Source organism: Antechinus flavipes, chromosome 1 (assembly GCF_016432865.1).
Source record: "Antechinus flavipes isolate AdamAnt ecotype Samford, QLD, Australia chromosome 1, AdamAnt_v2, whole genome shotgun sequence".
NCBI lineage: Eukaryota > Metazoa > Chordata > Mammalia > Dasyuromorphia > Dasyuridae > Antechinus > Antechinus flavipes.
In genome coordinates, this window is record NC_067398.1 from 545,243,846 (window position 1) to 545,271,108 (window position 27,263).

General features: G+C 35.6%; 1 protein-coding gene across 2 annotated transcripts in view; it reads right to left on the reverse strand.

Annotated features, from left to right (window-relative positions):
* The window catches only part of RNF144B (ring finger protein 144B), a 140,582-nt gene that overhangs the window by 89,774 nt on the left and 23,545 nt on the right, over nt 1-27,263 (reverse strand). The window contains exons 1-2 of one of the 2 annotated variants that reach the window (XM_051970626.1): nt 26,169-27,061; nt 9,833-10,033 (exon numbers count right to left, since the gene is read on the reverse strand). In XM_051970626.1, coding sequence (XP_051826586.1) covers nt 9,833-9,997 — 165 coding nt within the window. In that variant the 5' untranslated portion in view covers nt 9,998-10,033; nt 26,169-27,061. Of the gene's footprint in view, nt 1-9,832; nt 10,034-26,168; nt 27,062-27,263 lie in introns of those variants that run through there. The other variant, XM_051970627.1, reaches the window with a different exon arrangement.

The following is a 27,263-nucleotide window of genomic DNA, read 5'->3' on the forward strand; positions in this document are numbered from 1 at the left end:
TGAAAGTATGAAATATTGAAATCTCATTTTCAAATCCCAACAAGAAGCATGAAGATCATCATATTACTTTCTTATGCCTACGCAGCAGATATTTTATCTATATATTTATTATAAAAAATGGTAGTTTATTACACTTACTCATCTGTGCTTTATAAGCCTCATTAGAAACACCTGACATATCATTTGTCTTCAAAATAGTATTGGTTTTGTGTTTTCAGTGTCATACCTTCCATTAGATTCCAGATTTGGTAATTCAACTGGCATGATGCCCACCATACTTTGGAATGAATAGTCTCATTCACTGAAATGGACAATCTCTATTTAATTTATCGGCATGAAAACATCAACAAAGAAATTCCTATCTCTTCTTAATTGTTAGACTTAGAATTCCCCAGAACAGCAGCTAGGCTGGGCAAGTGATCTTTATTGTACAATGTTAGAACACAATTATCATGAAGTAGTTAAATGTTTTTTAAGTGATCACTTTTTTCTAAATGTGTTCTTAGAACACAGAAAAGTTGTATATGAAAATACAACCCTGGTATACTTAGGACAGTGAGGCATGCAAGTGATAAATGATTTATTCAATTAAAATGGAAAAGAAAATGGATAAACAGTGCTTTTTTCCTGACATATAACTCATTTAGAAACCTGGAAAAACCTGTTTCAAGTTCCTAAGATCTTAGCTTTACTTAAATTGAAAGTTACAAAATAATAATTATTATAAAACAAAGCCAAAAACAAATTAAAAAACTCAAACCAACATTCAAATCTGGCAATGTCTTAAAAGCAAAATGTGGACTTTCCTTAAAGGTCTCTCAAAAAGAGAAGAAGGATTCAGTCTGAAATATTTTATACTTCCTCTCAGTCTTAAAACATTGGAAAACCCATTTGGCTTGGAGGCCTGAATAGAAAGGGAGTTTAACTATTTAGTGCAAGAAGATGTAATGGAAAAAAAAAGCTTAGGAGATGGCTGGATCCTATTTTCTTTTTGCTCAACACATCCTGTCTTTAATCTGAAGGATAAATAGGCTAAACCCAAACATACCAACTCTTTTCAGGTGAAATTATCTAGGTTATGAAAACAAGTAATACAGTTTTTATTTTTCCCTTGACTCATGGCTGATAGAAATCACTTCCAAAACAAACCAGCAGCAAGGCAAATCATTGCTCACAAGAGAGTGGACTAACAAGTTCTCCCTGCTTTGATAACTAATTCCCAGAAGGAATCTTGGGTCTCTTCTTTCACTTATGTTCCAATTTTCAATCCTGTCTTACAGACAATCCTACAGACCTGGAAAATCAAGAGTTAGGCTATACACATTCCATCTGGTACTTAGTGGAAACTAATCTTTTGAAACATGTTTCCAGATTAATTTGAGTGGACAAGGTTTTTTAAAATGGATTATGTCATTTCAGGATATGGATATCTTTGATGAAAAGGAAATGGTCCTAGGATCCTTTCCTTAGTGATCAAAGGATAATATATTTCACAAGCAAGTCTAGAGTTACTATTTAATACAAAAATATCCTGATTTCAATTAAACAGGCAAAATCCCATGCTTTTGAAATGACTTTTATTCCACCTTTCCTTAATATTGAGTACATATTGGTGGCAAGCTAACATGGCAATAACAATAACAAGTTTCACTGGTAAATATCTTTACAAATTTCCCAATTTCCCAATTCTTTTCATGAGAAACTAGATCTCTACACAAGTACAAAATATCCTCCTTATAGACATTCTCTAGAGGTTTTTAAAAATTAGCACAGAATTTCATTTGTAGGAAATAACTTAATATAGTCCTACTTTATAAACTTTGAGTATAAACATTATTAACCATTAAACATTCATTTCTAAGAAATATTAAGCACCCACTGAAGGCAAAGCAGTGTGCTGGAAGCTAGGGAGAAATACAAAGGGAAGGAAGAGAAGGGAAGGAGAATGAGAGGTAGGAAGGGTAGAAAAGAAAAGCAGAAAGAGAAGGAGGAGGGGAAAGAGGAAAGGAGGAATTTATTAAGTACTTACGATGTTCCAAGAACTGGGCTAAGTGGTTTACATGTTATTTTACTTCATTCTCACAATAACCCTGGGTGACAGATGCTATTATTATCTCCATTTTACAGTTGAGGAAACTGAGGCAAACAGAATTTAAGTGACTTGTCCAGAGTCACAGAGCTAATAAGTGTCCAAGGCCAAATTTGGACACAAGTCTTCCTCATTCCAGATCCACTATTCTTATCTACTTCCTCATCCAGTCACCTATAAGGACAACAAAGAAAAGATTCCCATCTTCAAGATAACATTTATATGAGTCAGACTTACAGGGGTATGAGACATAAAGAAGTTGCTATTATTAAAATCCAAACACGTATGCAAGGCAAAAAATGATTATGTTGTTAGAAGAGAAACCCAAGTATAGGAGTGTGTGTGTGTGTGTGTGTACATGTATGTATGTATGGAAAGGGAACTGTTTCAAGAATCAGGATTTGGGTTCCTATCACACAGGTAATAAATCAAACAGTTCCCTCATTTATAAAATGAAGAAGTGGACTAGATGCATCTTGAGATCCTTCCAGTGCAGTGTCTTTGACATTTTATGCAGTCCATTTGCATCAGTTTCCTCCTCTATATAATAACGGAAATGAATTGAATAAAAAAAATCTCTAAGGTCTTCAGTGAAGACATCTTTCTGAGTTCAAATCTGGCCTCAGATACTAAGTAGCCGTATGATCCTGGGCAAGTCACTTCAGGGAGACTTATCTGGCCTCAACACGTAATAGCTATGTGAACCTGGGCAAGTCACTTAATCCTGTTTGTCTCAGTTTCCTCATTTGTAAAATGACCCAGAGAAGGAAGGAAATGGCAAACTACTTCACTCTCTTTTTTAACAAGAAAACCCCAAATGGATCATCAAGAGGACATGACTGAAATAACTGAACAACCACCACAATCACAGTATGGTTATCAAGCTAGGATATCTGTAAAGCATCATGAAAAACTATGGGTACATTGGTACAGTTCTAGGACTATAAGTGTAATAAATAAGACATATTGTATACTAGGATTACTATATACTACAATTATAACTGTGATATATAATAGGATAAAGTTCCATCTTTTTAAATGCTACTTTATAAATAGCGAACACCAGCATGGAGTTTTAAGGTTTGCAATGAACTTTATATATATCTCATTTAATCCTGACAACAAACATGTGAAGTAGGTTTTATTTTTAATCCCCATTATGCATAAAAGGAAACTGAGACTAAGAGAACTGAAATTACTTTCTCGGGGATATGCAGATAGGAAGTATGAGGCAGGGCAGGATTTGAACTAAGGTCTTCTTGAATGACATATCCACTATGACATCTAGATGTCACTAAATGCACACAAGTTCAATAAAGTCTGTCACTACTTCCTCCTCTCAACTACCAGGTTGCTATGTGAGCATGGTCACATAAATTTTCTATGAGTCACAATACCTGAGGTCTTCATACTGTCTGCAAATCTGATTCTGTAGTAAAGTTTTATGTGCATAATTATGGAGCTTCTTTCTTTAAGCAGCCAAAGGAAGGGAAGATAGAACTGAAGAGGAATGTTGCTGATGTACTTCACAGAACACTTTTCTGCACCCTAGTCTAAACATTCACACAGTCCCACCCCAACCGTTGACCATTTACGTTGTCAGGGAACAGGTTATAGAAGGAACAGGGAAAGGTTAATTTTTTTTATAAGCCCAGCAATTTCCCATCTAGAAGATCACCAAAAAAAGAAGTTTTGGGTTTTTTAAGGATAAATCAATTCTGAGTTTTCAGCAATGAAAAGGAACTGCTCTGATGCCTGAAACTGGGCTGCTGAAGCAAAAGTAGGAAATAATTCTGTTGCTTTAAAAAAAAAAAAAAAAAAAAAAAAGGAACTAGGCAGTTATGAAAACAGAGTTAAGTTTCACTGTTGTTTTCTGGTGATCCTACAATACAGAATAGCTTCTATTTTCTATAACCAGAAACAACTTAATCAGATTTAACATTACCTTCAACTCTACATGGTTAAAGTTTTATCATGAAACATGAATTCTACTTTCTGCTTTAGATATTTCTAACACCCCTGGAAAATTTTCCATTCTGATTTTAAAGTCTTCAGTAAAGACATCTTTCTGAGTTCAAATCTGGCCTCAGATACTAAATAGCTATATGTGAGTTAGATCTCTTTTGTTTCAAGGAATAAAAAAGCATCACAACAATGCAAACACTGGAAGAACACAGAAAATCTAAAATTTTGTCCCAAGTCTGATACTTCCAAGTTACTTAGTCTTTAAAGACTGTGATTCCCAAAACTATATATCCAGTCCTCATTTCTCTTCAGAGTTTCAGTTTCACATCACAGACTGCCTCCTAGACATCTCAAACTGTGCTTGTTTAAAATAGTACTCACTGATGCCCATCAATTTAGGAATAACTGAATAATTATATGAAAATAATTAAATATTGTTCTATAAGAAATAATGAGTCAGCTGATGTCAGAAAAGCCTGGGAAGACTTACATGAACTGATGCTGAATGAAGTAAGTAAAAACCTGGAAGAACACTCTATGTAGTAACTGCAAGATCATATGATGATCAATGATGATAGATTTAGATGTTCTCTGCAATACAGTGATCCAAGACAATTCTAATGGATAGAAAAATGCCAACTGCTTCCATTGAGAGAAGTATGGAGACTAAAAGTGGATTGAAGCAAACTATTTTCAACATTTTGGGGGGCTGGCTTTTTTCCCCCTCAGGGTTTTTCTCTTTTGTTCTGATTTTTCTTTCAAAACATGACTACTAATACAAAAATATGTTTTAAAAGAGTGCATATATTTTAAAAAGTACGTATATATAAAAAATACATACATAATCTATTTTCATACTGCTTGCTTTCTTGGGAAGGAGGGAGGTAAAGTAGGGAGAGAGAAAAATTTGGAACTCTAAATCTTATAAAAATGAATATTAAAAACTATTTTACAAGTCTTGGAAAAGTAAAATACTACTGAATTTCAAAAAATAAAATAGCATCATTCCCCCAAGCCCTTCTCACTTCCAAACTCTCCTATTATGACAATCTCAGTGTCATCCCTGACTCTTTTCTTGTCAAAACACATTGTATCTACTATTACAGAATGTGTCCTCTACGTCTCCTCTTCCCTCATGCAATTACCTCTATGGTACAGGACCTTATCACATCAGGTTCGGATTATCAAATAACCTTGGAGTTGGTTTCCCCTGCCTCAGGTCTCTCCCCACCCCAAGCTATCCTCATACAACTGCCAAAGTGATCTTCCTAAAGTACACCTCTCTCCATGTTACCCCCAATTCAGACTCCAGTGGTTCCTATTACCTCCAGGATCAAATACAAAATCCTTTGTCTGTCTTTTAAAAACCCTTTATAACTTGGACTCTTTACTCCTCACTCTCCCCTGAGGGACACTGTCCCTGCTTGCTGTTCCCTGCACTCAACTCTACCTCCCAACTGTCCCTTTTCACTAGATGTCTCCCCCTGCCTACAATACCCTCCCTTCTCATTTCTCCCTTATGGATCCTAAAAGATTTCAGTCCACATCTCAGTTTCTTCAAGAAGCTTTCTTAAGATCCCCATCTCCCACTCAAACCACCTTCCCCAGCTAGCAACTTCCCCCAGAGGGAAATGATATATACAATTACACTGTATATATTATTTATATATTATTTGTTATGTTGCATTCCCTATTAGAATGTGGACTCCTTGAGGGCTGAGACCTAGCTTTTGCCTTTCTTTGTATCTTTAGCACTTAGCATAATGCCTGGCACATAGTAAACTCTTAATGCTTATTGACTGATTAAGCATCTTTTTCTTCAAAGTAAAATTCAAACAATATTTCTCCACATTAATAAACATTTCTGGTGAGACTGTCATCCTTCTGGTTAAACAATATATCCTTCTGAAATATTCAGAACCCCAATCCTGAGAACTTCCACTTCTCCTGGACTGACATAAAAGTTGAAGCCATGGGTCCTATTCTTCCTATGAACTCTTAAATCTGCTCACCAAAAACCTAATTATACCTGTCTTCTGCTTTTTCAATAAGGAAGTAGTCACTTTTTTGCTCTACCCCATAATAGTAAAAAGTTCCTCCTTATTGTAGAAAATTAGACCCAAACTAAATGGCTCTACTTTTTTTGTTCCTCTGCCTTTTGAAGGAAGAAACTGTAATCAAAATAAGCCAATAAATAATTAGTTGTTCCTTTTTAGGTTAAAGGGGTTTAAACAAATTTCAAGATAATTAAAATCCTTTATTGCTACTCTGTCATGCACCCTCATAGAAGACTTATGATCTACTTTCTGTTTCCCATAATTCTCATTCACTTAATTGTTCAGATTGTCCATAGAAATGACCTCTAAACATTTTTAGCATTATCAGCAAAAAAAAGGAAAAAAAATACTTTTGAGCACGTAGCGCCAATGTATAGATTTATTTAATCATTAATTATATCTATGTATGTTATAAAATTCAGACTAAAATAGAAATGCTAAAAGGATGAGATAAAAAAATAATGTTTGCTTCTAAAGTCAATAAGGGGCCACCACTGCAATTCATTGAGGGGGAAGAGAGTGACTTGGTCAGACCTGTGCTTATATAAAGGTGCTTTAAATTAGGGGAAAGCTGTAGAAAAAGAGACCAGTCAGTAGGTTATTGCCACAATTCAAGTGAGGTAATGAGTGTCTAAAGTAGGAATGGTGACTCTGTAAATAGATAGAAAGGAACATATAGAGACATATAGAAATAGAAACAGCAAAATTTGCAACTACGGGGATATGTGGAATAAAGAAGAGTCAAAGGTGACTGGAGGTTGTTAAGCCCTGGGTTACTGGAAGGAAGAATGACAGTGACCTAAACAGTAATAAGGAAGTTTGAAAAAGAGGTGAGTTGAGGGTAGGAATGGGGTGGGAAGATAATATAAAGATAATATAATATAATGATCCATATCAGAACCCATTCAAATCACCCAACCTGGCCATTCTATGGATGTCATTTATCCCACCAAAAATGAAAAGATGGGGAGGGGAGTCCAGAATCTTCCTCAATGATCACTGATAAAAGTAAAACCTGTCCTCTGAGGCACACCTGCCATTACTATCAGGGGAGCGGTTTTTTGAGCGAATGTACAACTTAGAATGAAGGTGTTGAGCCACAATTCCCTTTTAAAGTCTTGAACCACTTTCTCTAATTGTCCTATTCAATCACTCTGCCTCAGGTTATATAACCATTCCCTCTTAATGTTTGATAGAATAAAGGTCTTATATCTTAGACCTTATGTTATACTCACTCCCTCTTAATGTTTGATGGGATAAAGGTCTTTATCCATTTTAGACATCATTAGAATATCAGGAGCCTCTCTGGTACCTCCTTCCATTATGTCATCCTAGGTGTCTGCCTCCATTATGTCATCCTCATCCCAGGTTCCTCCCCCCCACTAGGTCATCCCCATCCAGGTACCTCCCCCATTATGTCATTGTTCTTATTACCCAATAAAAGAATCTTGTATCCCATAGTCCGTGCTGGATTCTTTGAGAAGATAGTCTCATTCAGCCCTGGGACCAAACCATGGATCCATTTGGTCCCAGTAAACCTCTCCCATTTAATAAATTATTAAATACTCTCTAATCTCTATCTTGCTTAGTTTCTCTGGCATAACAAAGGAAGATGAAAACCTTCACATGAAGGAGCGGGTAGAGTGAGACAGTTTTGGGGATTAAGAGTAGATCATGATTGTTGGAGACAGGCTTCACTACTACCACTTGTCTTTCCAAACTCTATCTGGTAGATCAATTGATAAATCAACTCTTGGAGTTAAGCCATGGACTCTCTAGGTTCCATGCCTTTCCTCCATTCCAATTCCCCCATTTGGAGACCATTGGTCCACTGATATTCCAGTGACAATATCCCTTCATTCCTGTCTCTGTTGATATTAAATCAGATGTTCTCTCAATGTTAGTGTTAAGATTTCCTGGTTTTAGATAAATGCATAGCCTTCCAAGCCATATTCTCAATTAAAAGTCTCATCCCAAAAGTCGCAGAAATTCTTAAAGGGTCAAATATGCCTCTCTGAGTTATGTCACTTTGATTGTCATATTTACTATATAGACATTTATGAATATAGATTTAATTGCTGGATCCTTTCTTGGATTTTGTCTCTTGGTAAAATTTGGGATATCTCTAATGATGTTCTTCCTGCAATGAAGCAGCTCTCTGGTAAATAGTTTGGTGAATATATGTAGACATGTTTGCTTATTTCTTTTTATTTTTAAGTCTTTTAGATGATCTTTCTAAGATTCCAAACAATACCTTCTTACTATTCCCATTTATTATATTCCATCCCTGGACAGGCTCCTATGATTAATGTATTTCAACCATGGTCCAGAAATCTAAATCTCATTCTTATGCCTCATCTTCTTAAATAGTTTTTCAGTTTTTAATTCTAATATCCCCCCTTTTTTTAAGCCGTAACTTTAATTCTCACCACAGTGATGAATATTATCATTTGTGCCTTTATGGTCATCAATTTCATACCTACAATGTCATAATCTATAACAATGATTTTTATTAATATTGATTTTGCCTACAAGAATAATCAGAAGTGATCTTTTTGACAAGTCTTGGAAGATTCTCCTACATACAGCCTTGAAACATGTTTCAGTAAAACATTAGACCTCCCTATTAATTGCTTTCAGGTAAATAGCTATTTCAGTAATTCTCAGATGGGATCCACTAACCATCCACTATTTGCTTCTTCTTCATTTAACTCTTATTGGATTATCCCTCATCTTACAACACCTGTGGATCCACAACTTCATTCTTGGAGGAGGAGAAGCCACTTCCTTCTCAAAAGGTATAACGCCCTCATACCAAGGATACAGAACATTAAAACTTTCATATACTTTTCAGACAAGCTCATTAATAGCCATGTCTTCCCCATCTTATAATTCATTAACTATGTGGTATACTTACTTCTTAGGCTAAAGACATGAAATGAAATATTTTGGTTTTTTTACATCTGAGAGATGACTTTTTTCCCAAATAGAGGGGACTTTTTTTGGGGGGTGGGTGGGGGGGTTGTTTAATATATCTTAATCAATATAAAGAAACAGTAGAAAGAAAAAAAAATAAAGACAAAAAGAGAAGACAGAACTAGACCTCTGATTTCATTGCAGGGAATTTTAGGATAATGATATTTCTTTTACCAGTCACTCAACACTCTGCAATTTGGAAATTGCAATTTAGAAAAGTGCTTAGAGCACTCAAAGATTGTGATATACCCAGAGTTACACAGTCAATATGTGTCAGATGCAGGTCTTTAATAGATAAATAGATAATTGATAAATTTTCTATTTATCTATTTCTATTTATGGCATTTCTATGCCATCCAAAAAAAGTTCTCTATATAGGGCAATTTTAGTAAGCTTAGATTAATGATTTTTAGCACTCTAGCAAAAAACGAACCCAGAAGAAAAGATTTAACATGAAAATGATAGATGTGATCCCACTGCTAAGTGGGACCTAAAAATTTTGTCTAAAAAGTTCCTGTACTTAAAATTCTCATTCTTCTAAGAATTTCTTATTCTTAATAGTCAAAGCTATCCAACAAGTGGAACAGGCTGGGATGTTAGGCAAGGAATTTTCCATTACTGAAAGATTTCAGATGGACACTGGATCTTAGGAGATTCTGGCTAAGGTAGCAACAAGATGACCTCTCAAGTTTCTACTCAAAATTGCACTCAAAGTTGCTTTGATCAAATGGTCAAGGAAACTTACCGATGTACAAAAGATACACTGACATTCCTGAAGAGTGGTCATCTTGTCCAGAGAATATTCACAAAGACAGAGCTTGCAAGTGACCAAAGGATCCAAGGCTAGTTCTCCAGTAGCTGGTTTTTCCATTGTCATATTGTGATAGCAGAGTTCACCAGCAGAGTCCATCAGTATGTTTGGTCACTTCTTGGATCTTCTTAATCCCTGTAATCAGATTTCAGAACTTAATACTTATCCGTATTACTCAAAAGTCTCCAATAGCATTCACATATAGAACTGCCAATCTAAATACAGACCGCATCAAGTTAGGGCATGTCTGGAAACATTATGTACTTCATAAAGTTTTGGTTGGGGACAGTGAGAGAGGAGAAGTTAAAAATTAAGCTTATACATTCATAGCAATTTACAAGGCAAAGTGGGTCAGTGGAAGGAGTATTGAATTCCCAGGCTGTCACTTTCTACCTATGTGTTTTTAAGCACATTTCTGTATTTTTGTATCCCCAGTACTGAACATAGCACCTGGCACATCTGTAGGCACTAATTATATATCTACTTGATCGAATGACTAATTTGATCTCCCTGGGCCTCAAGTTTCTCATTGAGCAAATGAGAAGGTTGGAGTACATGATCTCTGTGGTCCCCCTCAGTTGTAGTTGTAGAATTATGTATCCTATGAATTCAAGGAACAGATAGAGAATAAGAGCAACTCCATTTTACCTATTCCATCCCAACTAATGATATCCAAGAGAAGATTCTGTAGACCCACACTTTTAACTAAAGTCACAGGCATCTGATAGCCCAATTATACTTTGGGAGCTTTCTATATGTGTAGTGTGACTGAAATAAAGTATGCTTGAGCTAGAGGGAGGAGGTGGGGAGCCATATGCAAAAGGGGGGTTTAGAAGCTTCTGATTTAGTTCTGTGGGTTTTTACAAGATTTATATTTTAAAAGATCTAAGAAAATATATCAAAGAATCTTGAAAAAAAATTCTCTTAATGCTGTTTCTAAAACCTTTACAGTTTATAACTGTATACTGTCCAATGCATTTTTTAAATCCCCCAAATTCTTACTGTTTTTCAAAAAAGTATGGTCATCTAACTAAACCCCAAATCTTTTTTTTCTTTTTTGAAATAACTATAACTTTTCATTTTGGAATGACTAAGACACTGCACACACTTCTTGAGAAATTAGTTGGGGGAGAGGGAGGTTAAAATTCTATTTTAAGAACTACTTTTTGGCAGAAATGCACTATATTTGATGCATTGTCCCAGTATGGCAGTAGTCAGAAATATTTAATATATGTTAATGAAAATAAGTCATAGAATAACAATAATAGTCTAATAGATTTGGAACTGGAAGGGCCCTTAAAGACTGCCTCATTTTACAGATGAGGAAACTAAAACACATTGAAATGACTTCCTAGGATAACACAGTGAATGTCTGTGGCAGATTTTGAACCTAGACCTTTTGACTTCAAGTCCCGTCCTACCCACTTTTCTTCCAAAGGCATCAAAGAGAAAACATTTTGCATGCCTGAGTGCAGCCAGAACCAGATTTAAATATAATTGGGAAATATTTAACAAAATAAATAAAAATACAATAAATATAGCTCCTGTCAACATATGATTTTCTAAACCAATATGCAGCCCATAGGGGTCCTTATGAAAAATTTCACGGTCCTTATTTCTCTTTGAGTTTGACACTGCTGCCCTAGACCTCATTAATTCACAAGGTATCATCAAATGTTACAAATGAAAGATTGGAAATCTGAGGTTCAAAAATTGCATGTCTTGCCCAATATCAAGCACCTATTGAGGACTACCTGAAAGTAATAATTTAGTTTGGATGGAATAATCAGAGAAGATGGTAAAGGAATTGGGAAATGGAGGCTTTTATCATTCATTTCCTAAACCTGTGATTACCACAATGTACATATAATCCTCAAGGACATCATGGTTGCCACTCAGTTCCATTCCTCCAGGAAATGAAGCCTAGGTATACATGCAGAAAACATCAAAGAGGCTTGAGCCGAATAAAAAGGTACTCCCTCATATACAACACCACAGAAAATGGGAACAAAATGTTCACAAGAAAATGCTTAGCTCAGATCCCTAGTTTTCATGCATGCAGATCATCAGTTCCTTTTGGAGACAAATCATAAGGGTTTTTCTGGCCTAATGTGGAAAGGGAACTTTACCATAAAGATAGCAAAGTTAGTTTAATGAACTGTGGTCAAAAAGTAGCTTGATCATTTCTGTTACAGGCAAATTTCCTGTAGTATTAGTCACATGAGAAGTGATATCTTATTTAACTAAACTTCTGCTTACCATTCCAATTTAAATATGCAATCTCTATATCAAACCCAGTATCTAGAAGTTTATAATTTTCTTTAGAGTTCTCTAGTCAGTTGGGTGTGGGGAGAATGAATACATATAATTAGGTTCATGACTGACTGAAGCAAGCCAGGAAACTATCACCTGTTATACTTATTCCAAGAAAGCCTCAATTTCAGGGAAGATACCTAGTTCCTGGGAAATTTTCACTATATGTCACTGATCTTTAATCTCATTCATAAGCTTCTTTATCGCCACTTTCAAAAGAGATGCCTACATAACTCATCAGAATAAGCAATGTTGGTATGTACACATAATGGGAAAAGATTTCTTCACCAAGTGTTTCTTATATTGGGGATGGGGGGAGGGGGCCCCGAGAGAGGGAGAAGCAGCTAGGCTTTTTGAAGTAGTAAAGAATTAGAAACAAAGTAGTTGCCATCAACTGGGGAATAGCTCAACAATCTGTGATATAAGGAAGCAATGCTCTCATTGCATCTCCATAGAGAATTATGAATACTTAGAATTCTAAAGAATGGGAAGACTAATATGACTTATATAGGGTGAAGTAAGCAGAATCAGGAAAATATACATAATGATTTCAACAATATACAGTTAATCCTTTCCACACTGCAACTTTCCATATCCCAACTTTCCCCATCATGATTTCAATATATTGTGGGTCTGCATAAGAAATTAAAATGGACATTTTTTTGAGTGTTTTACAGAAAGAAGCCACAGACAACATGCAGATGACATATAAAAAAGTTTAGAAACAAAGAAATGCATAAATTTACATATAGTATCTCATGAACATATTTTGTCTTTTAATAATTCTCTGGTATGAAAATTATAGAAAGTGATAAAAATCAAACCTGAACACTCATTAATTACAATAGCCAAGCTTGGACCCTGAGAATTAACACAAAAATATATCTTGTTCCCTTCTTTTCAGAGATGAAGAATTATGGATGTAGACCATTGCATACAGTTAGACTTGAGCAATGTATGTGTTAGTTTTGATGAAGTGCTCTCTCCCCTCTTTTTAAATTTTTTATTACATGGGATGATTTGCTGGATAGAGAAAAGGGAGGAAAATATTCAGAAATTAAAATGAAGTTTTATTTATATATCAATTAATTTTTTTAAAGAAAGAAGACTGTAAGAAACTTCTATATTCAGAGTGTTTGCTACATATAAGAGAGAGTTATTAGGGAAGCATCGTTTTAAAAAGCACAGTTCTGCTACTCCTACTTGGAAACATGTTTGGGAACTTTTCAAAGAAACTAAGATATTAGTCACAGTTCTGCCCATCCAGTAAATACCAGAAGTACCTAAACTTTTTTAAAAGCACACCATACAAATAGATGTACACTAAGAAAAAATTTAAGAAAGAAAATAGTTTTTTCTAATCTTAATCTTTTTTTTTAATTTTTAAATTTTTAATATTTGAAAATCTTATATCATGCCACGTAAAGCCTGTAGTTTTCCGGAAACTATAGGAGACATTCCATTTAGATTAAATATAGGCCATGGATATGATGAAAAGTATAATCTATGCTGCTCTTTGTTTTTAGGAGTTCATTTAAAATGGCACAGAAAAATCTGGGGAACCAAGAACTATCTAGAAGTAGAATGGGCTACCTGAAGATATATTTCCTTCATTAGAGGTCTGGGAAACGCTACATGTCCATTTTAGGGGGATGTTGTAAAGAGAATTCTTATGAAAGTCAAAGTTGAGCTAGTTAGCCTCTTGAGATAGATCCTTGCAAATTTGGAATTTGGAGAAAATGAAATTATTCTTAGCATTCATCAGATGAATAAAATCGAATGTGAAGATTTATATTTGATCTTCTGGGACACACATCATCAGAAATGACCCAGTAAGTGGAAGGAATAAACATTCTTATTCTATTAATTTTTCTATAAAGAAACATACTTTGGAAAATAATTTGTTGATACACTATTAAAAGTACCTTCAGTCTGGCACAGTAAGACTACCCATAGATTTAAGGGCCCACAAGTACAAGGTCCATATTAAGAGTAGGGGATATAAAGCAAGACAAATGACTATTGGCCACCATTTAACTCTCGAATATACATAAGTCAGAAAGAGGCAGTGGCAATTGAAAGAGTACTTACTTACCCCTGAACTGAGGTGACCTGAATTCAAATCCCAACCGAGACATTAACTTTTCAGAGCCTCGGTTTCCTTGTCAAAAAAAATGAGGATAATAATAACACATTCCAAGCAGCATTACTATTGATGATAATATTAGACTGTAATGGGCTGAGGCTTGAGTTGATGCACTGAGGTCCCAAGCACATGAGGCTAAATAGTAATTGGACCACACTCTATTAATAGATAAGCTTGGAGAAAGAATGGCCCCCACCCACTCTTTGTGCAAGTCCTGATGTGTTGTATAGGAAATGACGATTTTGGTGGGTGGAGGCAGGGGAGTGGAAAAGGAAGGAGAGGAGAGGCTTTTTTGGGATTGCCATTGCCACGGTTGGCTCGGCTCGCATCGCTCTCTCTTAGCTGATTTGTTTCTCTTCTTCTTTTTGCTTTTGCTGCTTTCGACAACTTTTTCTGTTTGTTAAGTGTCTGAGGCTGGATTTGAACTCAGGTCCTCCTGACTTCAGGGCTGGTGCTCTACCCACTGAGCCATCTCCTCCCCTTCCTTTTCCACTCCCCTGCCTCCACCCACCAAAATCGTCATTTCCTATACAACACATCAGGACTTGCACAAAGAGTGGGTGGGGGCCATTCTTTCTCCAAGCTTATCTATTAATAGAATATGGTCCAATTACTATTTAGCCTCATGTGCTTGGGACCTCAGTGCATCAACTCAAGCCTCAGCCCATTACATTAGACAATATTTGCAAAGTAGCACTATATAAATACTATTATTTTTCTCATCATATTAGGACAATTCTTTACCTACTTTTATAAGAAAGTTATAAAGAAAGTGCTATAAGCTGATTTCAGAAAAGCCTGGAAAGACTTACATGAAGTGATACTGAGTGAAGCCAGCAAAACCAAAAGAACACCGTACACAGTAACAACTTGGATTATGTGATAATCAACTCTGATGGACTTTGTTCTTCTCATCAATGACGTGATTCAAGGCAATTCCAATAGACTTGGAATGGAAAATGCCATTTGCAGCTAGAGAGAGACCTATGGAGACTGAATATAGATCAAAACATGGTACTTCAGCCTTCTTGTGTGTTGGTTTTTCTTTCTCGTGGCTTTTTCTCTTTTGGTCTGATTTTTCTTGCACAATGTGACAAATATGGAAATTTGTTTAAAAGAATTGCACATATTCAACCTGTATCAGATTGTTTCTATCTTGGGGGGAAGAGGAGAGAAAGAAAAATTTGAAATACAAAGTCTTACAAAAATGAATGTTGAAGACTATCTTTGCAAGTGTTTGGAAGAATTGCACATATTTAACCTATTGCTTACTGACTTGAAAGGGAGAGATAAGTGAGGGAGGGACAAAGATTTGGAACACAAAGTCCTTACAAAAATGAATGTTGAAAACTACACTTATATATATTTTGAAAAATAAAACACTATTGAAAAAAATTTTTAATGCTTTATAAGTCTTAAATGTTCTACATAAATATTTTTAAATTTTATTTTATCAACAAAATTATTTTATTGTTTCATTTATTTTATTAATAAAAAGTATTATTACTATCATTGTAGGATCATAGATTCAGGTCTAGAAATATTTTAAGGGTCTTTGGGCCAATCCTTCTCATTTTTAAAGTTGAGGAAACTAAGGTCCAGAAATGTGACTTGCCCAAGTTCATAGTGTCATAAATATCAGAGCCAGGAATCTGACTTTCACGTTCTTTGACTCAAATCCAGCATTGTTTCCGTTACATGAATGGCTCTTCAATGCTTTTGTTCCAAAATCTTTCACCTGCAAAAATTTCCCCTGCAAAAATGCACTGTAAAACTCTGCAGTAATTACTCCTAATGTTCTTTTAGATTTATTCATGAATTGTTCACAATAACAAAGTGTACATGATCACACTAGCTTCGAATCACTACAGAAACAAACTTACAAACCCTCAAGTATGCACAGGTTTTCATAGAGAAAAAATATATACATATGTGAACAAATATTTACTGCTTAAGGTGCCATTATAGAATGTTCAGCATAAAATTCCTTAGACATTCACTAATAAACCACTAAATGAAAAACACCACAATTGACTATACTGTTCTATAGGCTACGCTACACCCATTAAGTACCATTTCTATATTAGGTACTAATGAAAAAGGGAACCTAAGCAGCAAAGAATAAGATTTGGAAGAAAAATGAAACACTTAAATTTGAATTTGATAAGGACATCCACAGAAAAAGTTGTATTTCACATCATAAAAGTGCCACATGTTTTAAATGCCTCTATCTCGAGAAAAGAGTCTTAGTTTGGCTTAAGGAGATGAGGAAGGGAAGAAGAAAATTACAAACTCAAAATTTAAAAAAATTTAATATTAAAAAATAAAATATTATTCAAATAAAGAGAAGAAAATAGTATGGCAAATTGAGGTATTTAAGGGAAATAGGAGAGGAATGGGAGGAAATGTCAGCTTTTTCCCAGTTTGTATTATGTTTTTAAAAGGAACCTCAGCAGTTCTACCTATGTCTATAAAAGTATTCTGTACTATGAAGAGTTCATTATATGAGAGAAACCAACCACTGATAGGAGAGAACAGGAAAACCATTTTCTCTCCTGTGTATGCATTAAGACTGCTGAAGAAAGGAACACTTCAGAAGCAGGGCAGGAAGCACAGGGTGTATAAGGAATTTTCATATTCTGCTGGCAACCCAAAAAAGCAATATGCTCCCAAAAATATGCAGTGGGTGGGAGAGCTCTGACATTGGAAATATTTTTAACCAAGGTAGCTGCAGCCTGTTAGACTAGCCAAAATCAGAAGTAGCTAATTTCTTATAAAACTATAATAACAAAGGAGAGGTGGGGAAGAATAATGCTATAATGGGATAATTGCATTTAAATTTTTACAAACTTTTCCTTTAAAAAAGCTTTAGCAATGGGACAGTTAATGAGAGTTATAGGATCATTTACCTTTTCACACCCACAAAACTACCTAAATTTCCATATTCCAAGTATCTTGCAGTGAATGAGCACTTATACTTCTATGGAATTCCCTGTAAATAGGTTACTAAGGCAAGTATAATATGATTTATCTGTGGAGCTATCACATCTCTGGATAGACCCAGGAAATTATGAGAAGGCTGACTCAGGAATAAAGGACAAAGAAAAGGAAACCCATGACTATTTGTCTTTACTGAGACAAAGCATTCAGTGCCAGGGCTCTGATGTAATTGGAATCACAGACTTGATTAGATAACACATCACTGTGAAAGTGCAATAGAAGAAGTTTTCCAAGAAAGGAAGGTGTGAGGAAAGGGATAAACCACAACAGAAAAAGTACCGCCATGTATAATCAAGCTATAACACAAATCCTAGAACGTTCCCATAACATTCTTTATATATTGCTATCTCCTCCCACCCTATAGCAAATAAAAACTCAGAAGGTCCAGTCCTTGCTTAATTACAGATACTCAAACCATATCTCCTAGGATATAATGACATTCTGGCTAAAGTTTACCGACAATCTGAAAATGAGCAGATAGTGCTGATATTGTCTATTCTATTCCCAAACGAATGGTTTATTTATCTGATGGTTGGTATCCTTAGTGTAAACTATTAGGCAACAAAATATATTCTATCTGGCAGTACACAGATCACTATTCAATATTATGGTTAAGTTTTGGCACCCAGGTAAACACATATAATAAAGCAAGCTAGATAGGTTTGCTGATAGCAACATGAACATAAATTTCATTTCAAGGAATGAAGCAAAAATAACAATATGTGAATTTCTTAAATTAGGTTGTATTAAGGCAGATTCCCTTCAATTAAAATATTTGTCAATTATAAGTCTTACAAAACTGTATAAGACAGAAAAATTCTAATAGATCACAGCTCTCACTACACTGAATAGAGAAGCTATTATACCTTGTTCAGGATAGAACATACATATTTTATTTTATTTCTTCCAATGGAATAGGAATTTTTAGCTTAAAGAAGAAAAATTCTAAGGAGTGATGTAAGCAAAAACAAATAAAGAAATTTTGACATGATGGACACAGGCCAATTGTTCTCTACTCCTAGGTAAAACAATGGCAAATAGTTTTATGTCACAACAAAAGAGATTTTAGTTAAATATAAAGAAGCCTTTAAAGGTGACTTAAGTGATATCATCTCCATTACCAGAAATTACTAAGCTCAGAGTATGGGGGTAATGATGGCAAGATTCCACATTTAATGTGGTTATACTGAACATTTGATTTTCTTTGGTTCAATGACCATAGACTCTACCTCAAACCCTAACACCAAACAATTTGGGGCAACTTTAGCTAAAGGTATTGTACAGATCCATTTCTGCCATTTCTGAATCTAGAAAAACTGAGAGTTGGTACATTTTGAAATAATTCAACAAGAGACTTTCTAACCTGTCAAGTATTCCAGAGTAACATTTACTTGTATAGCACTGACAAAAATGCCTACTTTGTTCTGCATTTGTGGCTCATTAGTATTAGGACAAAAATACTTTCTCGACAAATCTTTGAGGCTGAATCAGGAAAACCTGGGTTGAAATCAGTCATTGAATATTGACTAGTTGTGTGATCTCCAGCATGTCACTTAGTCTCCCTTTGCCTCAGTTTCCTCATCTGTAGAATGGGAGTAATAACAGCAACAGGATTATTGTGAGGATCAAATGATATGTAAAATACTTAGCACAGTGTCAGGCATACAGTCAGTACTTTATAGATGTTTTTTCCCTTCCTCTTCCCTTGTCTTGGAGAAACAAACCAGAAGAAAATATTTTTTATCTTAATTGAAAGTCAAAAAGTCTCATTTTTATAAAACCCTTGGTTATTCAAGGGGGAAAAAAAAAAACAAGGCAAATTAAACTAACAATGGATCTGGACTCAAAAGACTTGGATTCAAATTCTTTTCTACTATTCATATACTGGGTAGTAACTTTAAGCAAATCAACAACTCTAGGTCTCAGCTTTCTCATCTATGAAATAAGAACAATAGGAACAGTGAGGTCCTATCAATTTAAATTAATGAATTGTGAGGATCAAATGCATTGTCAGATATGTAAGAGCCTTTTATAGAAGTTAAGATAACATTTATTAAGGGGAAAGATCATTTTAGGTTTGTTTGTTTGTTTTTGTGGGAGGGCAAATCTGGGATTTCATCTATTTACCGAATTTCCAGTGTGGGTGTAGAAAAAGGTGAGGGGGTGGGGGGAAAAGGAAAGGAGAGAGACTGGCATTAATGTAAATCAACAACTCTTCTGAAATTCATAGTCCTAGACAATGGTAGGAGAGGGGCCACAGTCGTTTTTTTTTAATTCCATTAAGCTCAACACTTTCCATCTCTTCCAAACTCTGCTCCATAGGAAAAGGCCTTTTAGTATTGAGAATTATCTTTCAGGCCAAAATGTTTTCTAAAAGACTCACTGCTACTGAAATAAAGCAGGCGCTTTAGACCACACTAATATTAAAACCCCTTATAATTAGCCCTAACGCCTAAATAATGCATTCACTGGAGATTCCATAAAATTGCAATTTAGTACTAAGGTGAAATGGAAAAAAATCATATTCTGAAATAACTTAAGTTTAACAGTTGCTCAGAAACCATTATTTTGTGCAAATGACTCAGTTTGGCTGTCTTCAGCATAGTCTCATTACTATCACAAAAGAAGCAAGACCTGGATCAGGTAAGTATAAATTCACTCCAAGCTCTTCTATTATTATGAGGTAATCAAAAGTTAAGTAGGAATGACTATGTGGTTGGCATTTCAATGATTTCTTTGGAAAGATAATTTATTTGGCTCTTCTCCACTGGCCTTCGTTACCTACCTCTTCCAGTACAATATTACTTTCTCTTAAAGCTATTTGTACAGCCCTACAGAAAAGCTATGTCCTCTTTCTTGCTTCAAGACTCTCTTCAAAGGCAGAAATATTGCCACTTAGATATTCAGTATGTCAATAAACAGCTTATTATTAAGCACCTACTATATGTCAGTCACTGTGCTGTCCCTACTCTAAAGGTGATCACAGTCTAATGGGAGACAAACTATTTACAAACAGGATGTGTGTGAGAGATAAATTGGAGATAATTAATGGGAGGAAGGCACTAGCATTAAGATAAAGGAAGAAAAGCTGCTTCTAGAAGATGGGATTTTAGTTGAGTCTTGAAAGAAGCCAGGCAATAATGATACCATTAATAAATTTCTAAAATTCAAGGAGGTGACACCGTAGACACAGAGTACCTAGTCTGAGGTCAGGGAGATTTCATCTTCCTGAGTTCAAATCTTGCTTCAGATATTGACTAGTTGTGTGGCCCCGGGCAATTCATTTAACCTTGTTTGCCTCAATTTCCTCATTTGTAAAAAGAACTGGAGAAGGAAATGGCAATCCACTGCAATTGTTTCTACATGAGGTCATTTAGAGTAGGACACAATAGAACCAAGTGAACAACAAAATTCATGGAAAACATATTTAGAAAACACCACACAATAAATTTCCTGCCTTAGTCTTCTCTCCCCTAGATCCCCCAGCAAAATAAAGAAATTGGATCAAATGACCCATAAGCTCCCTTCCAATTTAGTGTCTAATCCTTATTACCAAGTTAAATTTTCAAATCATAAATTGTAATTGCTAAAGCATAGAGTCCTAAATTGCTAAGAAATACATAGAAATATAAATATAGAAATTAAATCCCCTCATTTCACAGAAGAGTAAACTGAGGCATAGTTTGTAGCTACTGTGAGAGCTGAAACTAGAACCTAGATTTTCTTACATGCTTGATCCCTAAACTCAACTGACCTTGTAGAATGAATAAAAGAATATATAGCCAAATTTTTAAGGATGTCAAAGAAATGCACAAGACTAGAAAACTTAGTTCCTTTTTGCTTTTAAACTTAATGCTTTTCCAAACATTTTCCAGCTGGTAAAGAGATCTTCAATACCTTGACAGTAAAATATGCCCCTTTTGCCAAATCACAAGTTTTTGTATGAAGGATTCTACAATGCAAGAAAACAAGTTGGATGTTTTGTGGCTGCAAAAAGAACCAATAATATAACATTAAAACTGATAAGAAAGCATCACTATGCTAAAAGGAGTCTGCCAGATTTTGCAGCATCAATCTACTAAGGTTAAGTGGGAATTTTCTAAGATCTGGGGTTACCAAGCTTTCCAATCAAACATAATGAACTTTGAAACTATTGTCCCTCCAAAAAGGATAAAGGACTAGCTAACCCTGATTTGGGATTCAAACCTACAATTCCTGAGAACTTGTTAACAATTAACCAGAAATAACTTTCACTATAATCCTTCAGTATTATAATAGTAGTGAATGGGGGGCATACAACATTTCCCAGGACACCTGAATTCAATGTGATTGTCATTGAAAATGCAAAAATTCTATTGTGCACCTACAGTAAAAATTAATTATCAAGAAAACTCTGGGCACAGAAACCAAAATGAAGAAATGGTGGTTGCTGTAGTATGCATGAACATAAAAAAGAGAAGTTTCTAAAAATAAGAAAAATAGTAAGGGCTTGTTGAGGGAAAGCATTGTTTGTTGTTGGATTAGCCGTGGATCAAAGAAACGAGATATTCTGAAAAATATTAAACTGCAGTTTTGCTCAGTTGTGATGAGTAAGACCTGATCTATTCAGTCCTAAGAGTATAAGTAACATTAATGATGTGGGCAACTGTTCTACCAATCTATAGTAAGAACAGTTTTCAAGTTATGATGCTGGAGAGTGTGTGTGTGTGTGTGTGTGTGTGTGTGTGTGTGTATGTGTGTGTGTGTTGGAGGGTCGCACTTAAAGCTTTCAAAATATAAAATATATCCCTTTTTTTTTTTTTTAAGCTAAGATGGTGGATAGAATGCTGGGTTTACCCCAGGCATCTTTGAGCTATGTGAGTCTGGGCAAATACTTTAGCCTGTTTGTATCAATTCACCCATTTGTAAAATGGGAACAATATCAGGATCTTCCTTGCAAGATTGTATTAGGGATCAAATAAGATGTTTGTAAAGCACCTTGCATTTAATAGGTCCCAAATAAAATACTTACTTTCTCCTTCCCTCCTTGCAAATTTGTGAGTCTTAGAAGAGTTTGTTTTCTAAAATGCTCTTGAAGGAAAAAGAGAAGAGTTTGTATTCATTTGGAAATAAGCACTAATGGTATTGCCTTTCTTACACTGTTACTACTTTATTTCCTCAATTAAATGTTTCATTGTTACAATGCAATTTCTATCCTGGATCTGAGTACACCACATCTATGACCCACACATTGAGACCAGTTAAGTTTGACTTAATTAATAAATTAATTGATTTAATTAATGAATTAATAATCGTTTATTAAGCATCTACAATGAATCCAGCACTATTCTAAATACTTTTAGAACTTTTGATATTCTGAGTTGTTATTGTTGTGGAGTTGTTTGTTTCTTTTTTTCCCAAACTGGATAGAGTCAAGCTAGAGATACACAATAGCATTTAATTTTTTGAATACAATAATATTTTGAATACAAGTCAGAGAGATTCCAGCAATAGCTCCTAACAGGTCACAATGGGTATCACAGATCAAATGAAAAGATGCATTTCCCACCATATTTAATGAAGTAGGTTATGAATTCAAATAAAGATGACCATAAACATTCCCCTGTCTAAAGTGTAGGGGCAAAAAGAACTACTTACTTAAAAAAAAAAAAAAAAAGGTTTTTTTCCCTCCAGTACAACAGCATTCACAAATTTTTAAAACAAAAGAATCTGAAATTTATCACAGCCACACAAAAAGAGCAGATCTGAGAGGAAAAAATTAGATCAAGCTCTCCTGCCCACCAATTGGTATAATACACTGACTTCAGATTTTTAACTTATTTTTATTTCCATCTGGGGTTTCTTTCAGAGAATAGAAAACATAATTTTGAAGTTAAGAGACAATATTTACACCTATTTCAACAAGTGCTTGGTTCTTCAAATAATGAACTTAATTAAAATTGCATTATAGTTTCTATTAACTGAATACTAACTGAATAAAATTAAAATTGGGAATAGTCATGGAAGGTCCCAAAAAACTGCTGCTCTTTATTCTCTCCTTTAACTTCAATTCCTGTGGTTATTAATAGTTCAATCACTAGAAATAGATACAATTTAACACTAGGAAAATTAGAACAATGTATCCAATGTTTAGCATAGTGCTTGGGATACAATAAACACTTAATAAATGCTGTTGACCAACTGAAAATAGCAAACCAACAAGATTTGATGACCAGAGGTAGTTTTACAGGGAAACCTAGCTCTTCAACCATGGTACCTGCACATAGCTGTAACTTCCTTTCCGTTAGCCCCATAGGGCAGGGTCCAGAGACAGAGCATTTGGAAGTATGATGATTCCTGTGGCCACTTGGCCTCTTACCAATACCCAAAATAATCGATTATGCAAAATAGGTGCAATTATTTGGACTTTGCTCACCCACTAACCAACATCTGGGCTCAGCATGATTCCTGACCTCCATCTCAATCTACAATTCTCAAACCCTAAAGAACCTGGCTGAACAGGAAAATGAGCCCACAAGTCATAGTCAGAAAAATATAGAAATGTGATCTGTTTGCAGAATAATTAAAGAGGAGTATCTTTTTAAAATGTTCATATGTATACTAACATCTAAAACACAGGGATCAAATCTCTGGATGAATGAAATGTAAGCTCAACACTGTCTAAATGCAACTAATTGGCTTTTATGTTTGATACTTAAATTTCCAGAAATGTAAATGGTCATTTATAGAAAGGGTAGTTTTTCTAATCCAAGAGACGATATATTTTTCTATACTGTAGAAATAAGACTTTTCTTTGGTTCATGGCTAGTGACTAAGTGACCATAAAGCTGTTTTACAATATAGATAGATAGATAAGATAGACAGACAGACAGACAGATAGATAGATAGACAGATTCATTTCTTAGGAGACCTATTTTGAAAGCCTAAATTCCCATTAATTAAATTGTGAATAAGCTGAAGCCATACATTAGAATGGGGCTATTGAATTCCAAGGAAATATTCCTGGGATTCAGCCCCAAGATATCTGGCACAGATTACTGTAAATATTTACAAAGCACTGGGTAAATGGACAGTGTTTGCTGGCCCCTCAAACCTATACTTCCAACAGTATGGCAGAGGTTGGGGCTAGGGTTAGAACATAGCTAGGTCATAAATTTTTTTTTAATTAAAAAAAAAAAACTGTGACCTGATTCTGCCTGCTTCAGTGACTGCTCAAAATTTCTCCTGTGTTGACTAAGCATGTTTACCTTAAGTGAGTTTCTGCACTGATTAAATCTGTTTCGGTTAACCAGACTCTCCTTTTGCAGGACAAGCTCTTTCTATCACTATCCGGTTCTCAAGGGGCTATCTGTCACAAAGAATAAAATACTAATGGGGGCCAAAGGCATGGGGGAGGGAGCAGAGATTGGTTTCATAAAGCTATTCTCTAATTGGCTTGGTGGGTGTAATTGAGTGTTTGTTTACATATCACTAGACTTTAGAAGACTTTAGAGACTTTAGAAAAACTCCAGTGATATATGCCCCCTGAAAAGTTAAAAGGTGAGAAAGAAGAGAAAAGAACAAGGAAAGAGGATAAGATCAGCAAAGGGAAAAGAAGTGGGGCAGCTACAGCCTGGTAAATGAATGCTGTTCACAAAGAAAGTTAGATTTTGTGATTGGCTCTCTCCGGTGTGAAGACTGGCCAGTTTCCTTTAGCCTCTTTCACCCACACCCTAAAAAACTGAGTCATTTTAAACTTAGTTTACTTTGCTGGTAGACCTACAGACGGCCAATCTGCTCTTTCAGGAATTTTTGGGTCACGTTACCTGCTAAAGGGATGTTGTTTGAGGGTGGATGTTTTAATTCTTGACTTTTGATGCTACAAAACTGGTTTCTTCCAGAAGTGCCCAATTGGAAGTCCAGGAATATTTCTACTGTGAACCACTTCTAACATTCTAGCAAAATGCGTGGGCCAGAGAGAACACCAGACTGGACTCTAGGCATGAAGTCGGTGCATTTTCTTCACAATTGTGAATTTCATACAGAGAAAGACTAAAATATAAGAAGTTCAATCCACAAAGGTAGTAATCCAACTGAATACCCAAAACTGATAGAGAAAGTGAAAGACACAACATGTTTGTATAGAGGGGTAAACATAACCTCTCCCCACTTCCAAATTTTTAAAAAGGATATTAGGAATCACTTTAATTTTAATCAATAACCAGTAAACATTTAGTAAGCGCCTACTATGTGCCAGGTACATAGTACTTTAAATAATCTGACATCTGAAATAAGCAATACAGGGAATATACAATTTCAACCTTCTACTTCCTTTCAAATATAAGCAACCAAACAATAATCATGCATAAGGCACAATGGTTGACACAAGAGTTTATTTTACTGATGTCGGTGTTTGGAGGAACAAGGTCAGTTATTCCCAAGCAACAGCAGGTAAACATCTGAGAATACTCGACTACTTACATCACAAGCCAAGATTTGGGCTAATGCTTTTTGCATTTTTCAAATGCATCCCAGAAAAACATGGATTACCTAGTGTAACAGAACTAATTTTCTTTTGCCTCTAAGAAAACCTTTTCAAAATACAAACACAATAACACATTTTCAAGATCTTCGTAGCCAAGCATCCATAAAATAATTCAATCACCTCTCCTAGCAAGTGCTGTCTGAAAAAAAAAAAAAATAGGGAAATATCATACAAGTCATGGTTCTTGGTCAGATTTCTGTTCTCATCCCAACACTATATTCCCCTTTCAGGCACTCCCACATTAAATAAAAGTAAGCAGAATAAAAAGCAAGCTCTCAGAAACATACCTTGCACCAAGAGGTTGATCGCCTCCCAGCTTCTGTCTGACTTTCAGACAACCCCACACTCACTCCTCAGAGCAACCGAAGAGGTTCATATCTCACCAACCACTCTGGGCTGCTCCCGGACTGGAAAGGAGAAACTGTTTCATTGCTCACCGGGAGCTTTTCCCGTGTGCAGCTGCTGACAGCTATACACTTTTCAGGATTGCAACAGGACTCGTCTTCCCAGACCTTTATAAAAAGACGGGGTAGGACAATCTCCTCTCTGCTCTCAAGAGCATGTTGCTATCACAGCTTACACAGGCAACATTGGGTAGCGCAGCGGCTAGCCAACAGCAGGGTTTTTTTTTTTTTCTTTTTTTCGGGGGGGTTGGGGAGGGGGGGGAGCTGCATTTATTTATACAGGAAGCTCCAGCGCAGCACTTCCTACTTCCCATCTGAGTCTCACTTCAGCTGCAGGTGACTGTTTTAACCCTGTCAGAACCTTGCACCCGCGGTGCACCCCAGAACTTCTTCTTGCAAGATTTCTATCATGCTTTCAATAGGTTTTCCTGGGGATAGAGATTGCAAGAAAGGCTGAAAAGGGACACCTGTTAAGCCACAGCCCTCCAGCCCCTACTTGTCTCGCCCAGAGTGGAAATCCTCTCTTTTACTTAAGGCCCTCCGCTGTCTTCAACACCTAGTTTGAACTCACCTCCCTCTCGCTGATTTTCTTCCCTTCCTTTCTTTCTTGACGCCCAACCTTTTTTCTCCTTCTCCCACAAGCCTCTATTGTTTCCTTGTGTTACACTTTCACTAGAGCGACGAGGTAAGGCTATTTAAATATCGATTATTATTATCATACTTGATGCCTTCCGGTTGTAACTGAAACTGTTTTTCATAAAGACTTCTTCTCTAAGGACTGTCTACTAAAGGTGCCTATCTGTGCAGGAATGACTCTTCTAACATATTGTTTTGTCTTCCAAACTGCTATTACCAAATGAAGCAAGTATCCATTTGTATTAGGGCAGCCAGGTGGCGGTGTGGTTAAAACACCGGGAATGGAGTTAGGGAGACTTGAGTACAAATCCAACTTTAGATCCGGAAAAGCTGTGTGACCCT